Source organism: Pseudopipra pipra, chromosome 14 (assembly GCF_036250125.1).
Source record: "Pseudopipra pipra isolate bDixPip1 chromosome 14, bDixPip1.hap1, whole genome shotgun sequence".
Classification (NCBI taxonomy): Eukaryota; Metazoa; Chordata; class Aves; order Passeriformes; family Pipridae; genus Pseudopipra; species Pseudopipra pipra.
Window position 1 is genome coordinate 5021540 of NC_087562.1, and position 9323 is coordinate 5030862.

At 41.1% G+C, this 9323-nt stretch overlaps 1 protein-coding gene across 3 annotated transcripts; it reads right to left on the bottom strand.

The window, feature by feature from the left end:
* Positions 1-3702: 3702 nt before the first annotated feature.
* Positions 3703-7473, bottom strand: SDR42E1 (short chain dehydrogenase/reductase family 42E, member 1). 3 transcript variants are annotated; one of them, XM_064670936.1, is made up of 3 exons: positions 7006-7473; positions 6631-6732; positions 3703-5311 (listed from the first exon to the last, which is right to left on the bottom strand). In XM_064670936.1, the coding sequence occupies exons 1-3, from the start codon at positions 7439-7441 to the stop codon at positions 4209-4211; spliced, it is 1641 nt and encodes a 546-aa protein (XP_064527006.1). In that variant the 5' UTR covers positions 7442-7473; the 3' UTR covers positions 3703-4208. The 3 variants fall into 3 exon arrangements, with proteins under 3 accessions (XP_064527006.1, XP_064527008.1, XP_064527007.1); XM_064670938.1 differs by having other exon boundaries at positions 3703-5316; positions 7006-7146; XM_064670937.1 differs by lacking the exons at positions 6631-6732; positions 7006-7473 and adding an exon at positions 6447-6605 and having other exon boundaries at positions 3703-5316.
* Positions 7474-9323: the final 1850 nt, after the last annotated feature.

Genomic DNA, 9323 nt, shown 5'->3' on the forward strand with positions numbered 1-9323 from the left:
ATGTTTAACTTGTGACTCCTACCCGACCTTTTTCAGTGAGAGCTAGATATAAACTTCAGCCCCAGTGAGAATCAGATTTGGATGAACTTGAACAAAAAACTCTGAAAGAGGCAGAGATTAAGTTGCTGGTAATTTGGAAGAACAGTAATGTTGATGTTTACCAAATCTTGATGTTTATTCTTTCTGCCCATTAGTTTGCGTGGGCAGAGGTGCTGCTGGGGGAATGCACACTCTCCTTATGTTGTGATTTTTTATAATTGTTGGGAGTCTTGGGAACAAAATTTTCTCAATCTTTTGATAAAAATTATATGCTTACTGAACCTGAATCAATATGAGATGTCTGCAGCCTACTTCTTCTAGGTCATTAGATAAGCTAAAGAGTCTTTATCACCTTTGCATTTGTGAGTATTGCTATGCATGAGCTCTGCAGTCCAAAATATTGCTTTATTTAGGTGTTTTGTTGCCTGTATTCATGTTTTTCCCACCCCAATGCATCTTTATGTTTCTCTGTTGAAAGCACTTTGTTAGTTCTGCAGTTCTCTCGATGGTGAGATGGTGTGAGCTGTGTACCAGGTGTTATCTTTGAATTCTTCAAACCAATTGTAGAAATCTGAATGTGGAGTGAAAGCTGAAGTGCAGTGTTTGAATTCTGCTATAGTCATGTGTCAGCGTTTCCAAGTGCAGTCCAACTAGTTGGCTTGGTTCCAGACTGAAATTCCATTTATATCATTAGAAATAGAAGTTACAGATAATGAAAATTAACCTTCAGAATCAGTTCAGAGACAAATTTATCCTCTGACCCATAACAGTATTTGTAAACATGCACAGCTATTAGTTTTAAAAGAATTTAAATTAAAATAAAAGCAGTTTAATTAATTGCTAGTCTACATTTTTAGCTTTACTTCAGTAAAACTGGGAACCATGAGCTTGACTAAAATAAAGCAGAAGTAGTTTCCGTAACACTTATATACTCCTGAATTGCAGTTTATCCCCAGATCTTTTACAATATGTATAAATTATCAGTGTTCAGGACACTTTTCTCTGAAGATCACATCATGAATTATTAAATATACCACTATATTTTGGAAAGTATATGGAAATAAGTAATAAATAGAAATGAAGGAACATTAGGTTTCTTAGGAGAAGGCACTATAAAATCTGATCTACTTTAAAGTTGATTAAAAATCCAAAATAAATATATTTAAGTACACTTTAGAAGTATAAGTTATTCATGTGTATATGGCAAATTTGTACCTTGATGTGCTGTGTCTGTGACATTAAGCAGCTGACTGAGGATTCTATTCACTTGAAACAGCAGCATCATTCTTTATAGTGAGGCACGTATCAATTGTTCAGTAATTTTGAGGACTAGGAAAAAATGAATCTGTGCTATAATTTCATTCCGCTTTTTCAGTTTTTAGATGTGTTTCTGGTAATTCAGTTTCAGGAAAACAGGCGAAAAATTAAAATTTGAAAATAGACACGACACTTGAATTAATTACCTTGATTTACTCTGCTGTTCATGCAAGAGGAGTAATAAAAAAAAAAACAAACACCTGGAAGAAGGAGAGAGAATTCTCATTATAAAATACTTAGAATGGAGCATCTGTGACTGGCTTTACACAGATGTAATTTCCAAGCAATTTTAGAGTCTCTCCTTAAGCCGCAGATTGCCTGTTTTCCTTTTGGAAAGAGGAGAAGTGTCCTTCACTTCCTCTGTAGTCAGGATGGTGCTTTTTTTTACTAGATAAAGGTGAGTGGCAGGGATTTCCCAGTGCACTGTTGATGGCTCTGCTCACCCCTGCCAAGCACTGCCCGTGTCTCCCCACAAGTACCTGATTTACTCCCGTGTGCTCCAGCACAGTCATGGGCCATTAGGACAAAAAAGTGCCCCCTGCTCTGTTAGTGGTGAGGACTTCTGTCCTTGACTCCAGATGGATGAAAAGGTTCATGGATTGAGCTCAGCTGCTGCAGGACTTCTGGTATTTGTGGTTTTGTTGGGCTTTTTTTTGGCTGCTCAGGAGCTTCCGCTGCTGTTGTACCTCAAAAGCTGCCCAGGGCTTGAGCCTCAGCTGGTATTGACAGCATGGATTTGGGATTCATGGCTTAAGGAACCTTTCATAGATTTTTTTTTTCAACCCCACTGTTGAGATAATTATAAATAGCAGTAGCTGAGTTTTGCTAAAAGATTGCAAACAGCAGAGGAAATTCCCCAGGGGCACAGGGATTAGGTTCCGTATCTTAAAAAGATTTTTTTTTTTTACAAGATGTAGCATGAAATACTGTTTCTTGTGCAATTTCTTGTACATTTTGGTTTTGTCTTCTGCTGGCATCAAAATTTCTTAATCTATTTCTGATAACATTGTGTCAAACCCAGAGAACTTAAAGGGGAAAACAAAGTGGTTTCCACTTGGAAGAAAAAAAAGGCTGTTGGAAAGAGAACAGCAGCCCAGTGCTTTCATGGGGTCACGGCTGTCTTCTTTCTGTTTTATTAAAAAGAAGGTTTCTTCTTTCTGCAGATGATGGTGTATATTAATGACTTCTGGAGCGTGGCCCTTCTGCCATCAGCGCTCAGTTGGAGGCACATAAGCTCTTTATAACAGAGTGCAACACTCCTGCTACACAAACAGTTTATTTGCTATTAGAGGAAAAAAAAAAGTGAGTTCTCTCTTGAACTGTCCCTCAAGCTAAGTATTAAATTTAGCTTCTTTTATGGTGTACTTACTGGTAGGGGAGTGAAGGAGAAAAGTTAGATTTCAGGCAAGACAATACAAAAAAAGTTACCAATACCATGGGTTTATTTTCTTTTTAAGGTAAACTTCTCTGGAAGGGAACTCAAAAGTAAAAAAATAATGCTGTCTCCAGTCATTATTAACTACAAAACCCTCCATCTTCTAAGCAGGGGTGGCAGTGGACTTTTTGGTTTGGTTCCTCTATTTAAGCACTCTTGTTTTCTGAGAATCCTTTAACAGTGCAGCAGAACTACTGTCTGCCTCTTGCTCTTCACTTCCCCATTTCATTTGCAGCAGAGTGTAACAACTGAAGTAACTGGAAGTTACGGTTAATTTAAGAGCAGTGTAGCTTCAGCTATTAAAATGGAAAGACTAAAGTTTGAAGAGGAGTGTGAAATTCTTGAAGGACTCCCCTTTTATCAAGGGGCACAGAAACTGTAATGTTGATGGGTTAAGTGAAAACAACTGTATTTTAATATTTGAGGTGGTTTCTGTTTCTCTTCCTATATTAAACTGACAGAAGGAGTTGCTTGGGACAGTAGTGACCTGTACTTAACAAGGTCTTATCTTCTATTCTTAAAACTCCATAAAATTATGAGTTTCCTTGTAGCAAGTGTTTATCTTCCTACTACAAAGGTAAAGTTCTATTCAAATTGTGTCAGGTGTTAAAGAAATATTATTAAAGCTAAAAATGTTTTATAAATAGTGGAACGTGAGTGTAATCACTTACCAAATGTCTTTGATGGAGTCTTTGTTTAACTATTCAATAATGCTGGGGAGAATCATAGGTTTTATTTATGAATGCACTTTAGGTAGCTCATTCATTTTAAACAGACATATTTTACTGTTAGAAAAATCTACGAATCTGTGGTGCTTCAAGTGCTTTGCTGTAATTTAGATTAACCATGGTGCATTTTCCAGGAATGTCGTTAGATATCAGAGAGTTAACTCAGAAAAGCATACCAGAATGTAAAGAAACCACATTTGTTTATTGTCTAGCAGTTTATCAGTTAATCTTGGTTAGGCATATATACAGCCAAGCTGGAAAGCAGAACTGGGTTTTGGAATGTGATCAAAGAATACGTTTATTCTCCTCTGGATCATGTAGCACAAACTCTTTAGGAATAAAGGGCAGGAATCAAGAGTATAATCCCATCAGGGAGGAAGAAGAGCCAGCCTAAGGACATTTGTTCCATTCACTGTAGTGTGCTGTTGTACCTGAGAATAAAATGCTGTTTGCAGTAATACTGAGCTTCATCTTGTTAGTGATCTGATCAGTTTTACTTTGAAGAGAAACTATATATAAAAATTACACCTCTTTACTCAATGGTTCCATTCCTTGGGGATAAAACTGTTTAAAGATATTTACCTGAATCACACAAATGTGTATTTTTTAAAAAAATCTTTATTACCTGTCTGTCAAAACCAAGAGTACGCGGAGAACGTAACTAAATTCTGTCCTCAGCATTTCATCTTTTAGAGTGAAAATGTAACTGCAGATGGAAACCACGAGACCATCACAGCAATCAGCAGGAAAAGCAGTCCTCCATCCCTAACAAGCTGCATAATGGTATAATTTCTTGGCTTTCGTCCACATCCCTGGGATCTAAACCATTCCACCACTTCATTCAGGCTGTACTGCTGAGGCTCATACCCCAGCTCCTTCCTGGCCTTCTCCATACTAAAATAATGAGTGACACCAGTTTTGTAAACCTCTGTGCGAGTCAGGAGGGGCTGAAAATTATAAATGTGTCCTACAAGAAAATGAACTACTTCAGTAAGGAATGCAAAAAAATAGACAAGGGAGAGAGGGAGGCGACAGGTTGGGAACTTGTAACCCAAACCTTCCACTAAGGGTCGGAAAAATTCAAAGTTATTTACAGGCCTGCCATCTGAAATAAAATAAGCTTGGCCTGCAGCAATGTGCTGCTTGTTGGCTTTGAGGGCCTCAAAGGCAAGGATATGAGCCTGAACCAGGTTGTCTACATGTACAAATTCTACCAAACTAAGAGGATCTCCATAGACAAATTTAAACAGTCCCCTTTCAATATAACTGACTATTCTTGGAAGGTGTCTCTGTTCTCCAGGCCCGTAGATGCCTGCTGGTCGCAGAGCACAAGTCCTTAATACACCTTTCCCATTTCCAAGCTCAGCACCATTTGCCTCCAGCACCTTCATTTCAGCTAAAGATTTGGTTCGGGAGTAGTGATCGGGATGGAGGTGAAGAGGTAGGTAAGGCAGAGATTCGTCCCCATTTTCTATAATCTGCCCTCCAAATATCACGTTGTATGTGCTTGTATAAACCAGACTCGACACTCCTGTGCTCTTGCAGGCTTGGATGACATTTTCTGTTCCTTTCACATTAACATCTTCTATAAGTTTTCGGTTCAGCTGCTCCCTGCCAGACATTCCATAGGAAGCGATATGGAATACGCAGATTACATCTCTGAGAGCATCTTCCACTTCAGACAGGCAACAGATATCCCCCTGCATGAAATTCATTCCCTCTGGCATGGCTTGAAGTGGTTTCACGACATCAAAGAGAATCACGTCAACTCCCTTTTGATATATGGCACAACCTAAACTGAAACATGAGAGAAACCATATGTTAGGATCCGTAGCACAACGGTGCATGAAACATTTCACCTGGAGGAAGAGAGGACTATTAACTATTTCAGTGCTGATTATTTTTCTGATGGGAGCCTTTTAAATATTCAGCCATCTACTATGGGGCAGATTCAGCTGTGATACTTGAGGTACTGAACTAATTTCTCACACTCCAGCAGTACTTCGGAGAAAAAAAGAGGCAGAATTGCTGTAAAAGATTCTGAACAGAAACAACTGAAGTGCTTTCAGCGGCCTTCTGGAAGAACACAGCTTTGGAAGAACCATGTTTCTATCCCCTTTATATCAGCAACAGCAAACCTCTCAGATGGAAACCTCTACCCAACTACTAAAAAAAAAAGTTTATTGGTTTTATCTTAATGCTTTTGTGCCATCCCAACTCTGGCAGAACAACAGGTTGGTCTTCGCCATTGTGTTTGGAATTTGTGGAGAAGAGGAGTGAGATGCTTCTCAGCTGGAATGAATACCTTGCCACATGCCACATTTTACTCCAAGTTGCAGGTATAAATACAGGTATTGACACAAAGAATAACTCTGGTGTTTCTCCCCCCCTTTCCTACAGCTGTTTTATGTCTATAGTGTTTTAAGTGGGAGATAGTGGAAGAAAAAGCCAAGCAGAAGTTGGATAGGGTTCTTCTGAGATTTTTTTTTTTCCTCCTCCCACTTGGCATTTACTTTTTGGTCCTGACTGTGGTCTCTCTCCCCTCTGTAAGCAGTTCTAACTGTGCAGGTACTCAAGATAGTCTAGGGCTCAAAATAGGATTTTTGTTACAAGGCCTGCAGAGCCAGCTACAGTAAATGGACTTCACTGAAATATGTACCTTATTAACAACTCTAATCCTAAAACATTACTGCTCATGAAAATTAATATATTCTTGAGAGAGCAGCTGAAGTAGTTAATCTGTAGAGCTAAGCAGTGTGTAACTATTTGCAGGTCAAAAGAAAGATGTGTGTACAAGTGGAGGCTTGTCCCTCGGAGCAGGCTGAAAGGAGGTGATCTGACCCCCATTACAGAGGTGCTCAGACAGGTAAATGTCGGCGAGGCAGCTGGTGCCTGACATTTGGAAACAGGATAACAGAGTTACTTACAACATCTGGACACAGACTAACATGCTTCTTTAAAACTGAGAGCCCACATGAACCAGAAGATGGACTGAACTGGATCAGGCATCTCAGGGACACAGTTTTCCGTTTTACAGATGGAATTTGTTGCCTCCCCAGCAGCAATCTCTTACATTTATTCCTGTATGTAATAACCATTTAATGCACTAACCGGAAGCCAAAATAACCCCCTCCGCCAGTAATGAGGACTCTTTCCTTGGCAGCGTTTCCTGCTTCCATCCTCTTTCCTTTGGCACTATATGGTGAAACGGACCTGCAAGTCACATTGCAAATACATTAAAACCAATCTGAGTTTTAATATCACATTCGGTTATCCACCAATCTATTGCACGCTTTAATTGCAGCCTTTCATCTCCCCACCGAGGCGGGGGAGGACGTTCAGCCCCGGGATTCCTCAGAGGTTTTACGCGGAGGACAGAGGGCTGAGGGGACAAGGCGAGTCTGGAGCCGCTCGTGACGAGCTCGTTCGGCCTCCGACTCCCCTCCCCGGGCAGCGCGGGGGTCCTGCGGGGGTCCCAGCCCGTACCTGCTGTGCCGGTCCCGTCCTTCCCGTGCCTGCGGAGCGGTGCCGGGCTCCGGGATCCCGGGAAATGGAGCGGGCGGGGCGGGGGCCGCGCCGCGAGATGGCGGCGGGGCGGGCGGGCCCTGCCGGCCTTGGTTGGCAGCGTTGTGTCAGTTCGTGTGCCAGGAGGGCGCCGCTTGTCCCCTTCTCCTGCCCAGGGACGCTCGGTCACAGCGGGGCTCTCAGTCTGAGGCACTTTGAAATGGGGGCTGTCGTGTTGTCTGTGGAGCCGGAGCCTTTTCCAGCTGTGTCCTGTCCGGATGTTTGTACCAAAACCGGGTGTTGGTGCTGTCCCTGGGTCAGGGCAATCCACGGGATCAATCCAGGCTGGGGATGAACAGATGGAGAGCAGCCCTTGGGAGAGCGACCTGGGGGTGCTGGTGGGTGAGAGGCTGGACATGACCTAGCCCAGAAACCCCAAATCCTGGGCTGATCCCACAGCGCTGGTTAACCTCTGGGATTCTTAAATAGCAATTTCAAGATGGAGCTGGTGCTGTACCTGACTGTGCAGAGCTGTCTGGCTTGGAGGGCATCCTTCAGTCATAGCTGATTTCCCTGTCTGCTGCCTGTATGATAGGAGAGTGGGTTTGAGACAACCCTGAAAAATGCCATCCAGATGTATAATCCATGTTATGTTCACAGAAGTATGATAATTCTAGCTCACAAGCACAATCTTGATGAAGATTTTGAGAATATTTTCCCAAGTGTGTAATCACCTGCAAAGTACCAAAAAGTCCTGAACTTTCCCTGAGATCTGCGGACACAACGTGTTTTGTCTTTGAGGAGTCTCCCTGAGAGTATAACAGCTGGTGTCTGTCTTCTGATCAAGCAGATTGTGTTTGAATGGAATATTTCAGAATCACAGGATAGTTGGGGTTGGAAGGATATCGCCCATTGAACCCCCTGCACAAAGCAGGTTCACCCAGAGAGCTTACACAGGTCCCTGTTGGTATGGAATTTCTCCAAGAATGGAAAATCCATATGTTCAGCCACTTTCTTCTCATAGCTTACAGAGCTTTGTGCTGTCTGAATGGTGTCCCTGACCTTGCACTCTGTGTTGTGTGAGTAAATCCTTCTGTTTGAACAGGCAGCTGTTAACCTCAGGATGACGTTTTGTCCTCTGGACTTTGTGATGTGTCCATGCAGGACAGTTTGCAGGACTGAGACCTCTCTCTGTACATTCTGCTTTTTCTAACTCTCTGCCTGCTATGTCATCTACAGTGAGTGAATCGTGTCAGACTATCTCATAATTAGAGTATTATTAATATAATAAAGCTGTATTAAGATACTGTAAAGATTTTGCTCTTAAACCACTATCAGTTTTATTTCTCATTGTAGTGAACTGTCCTTTTCAGCTTCAAAGAATAGTAAGGAACACTCATTCCTTCAAAAAGGTGACATCCATGAAAGCTGTGGGTAAATACTGTCCTCGTTTTACATTTACAGATTTGATGTTAAGATTGACAGTCTCAGATCTCACTGTTCTCCACAATCCACTTGTTCATGGCCTTTCATTCCCTATGAGACTCCACTTTTCCTAAGACTTTATGGACTTCCTCAATGTATCATAAATTCTGGTTTGCTATCAAATAAATGGACTTCCAGTTTTACTTTATGTGTAAAAGAACGTTTGTCCTGAGATTGTGTCTTCCTAATTTTCCCTTTAAAGAACCAGGCATTTGGGAGGATGCCTTGCATATATCCCAGCATGCAGAGAATCAGACCATGTTGCAGTCACTTGAAGAGACCACACTAATCCCTGGAATTGCAAGTTAGGGCAGGATGTGTCAGGAAAGAAACATTTGCAGGATGGAGTGGGAGTTATCTCAGTACCACAACCTGAATTGCAATCAACCTGAAATAGGCTGCAAAAAAGTCCTTAAATCAGCAACAAAACAGAGCTAAATAAGCAGCTGTTGTGAACAGTGCAAGTTAGAAAGAAACAATGAAATCATTAATTATTCTTTCATAGTATGTTAGTCATCTGGTTCTCTTTGCAATTTAAAATACTTAGCTAGTAAAATTATTTTTGTCATCAAAATACAAAGCATGCCAACAGTACTATTTCAGGAAGCAGGGCAATATTTCATCTGGGGAAATAAACCTTAGGTTACTGGTTTCATATTATTTGATTGATTTCTTTTTAGTATTACTTAACTGTGCCTTTTTTTTTTTGTTGTGCAATGGGATAAGAGAAGAGAACGAGATTTAAAACTAGGTCAGAACCAACCACATTTATGGTCTTACCAAAACATATAAAACCAATTGGTTAAAATAGTACT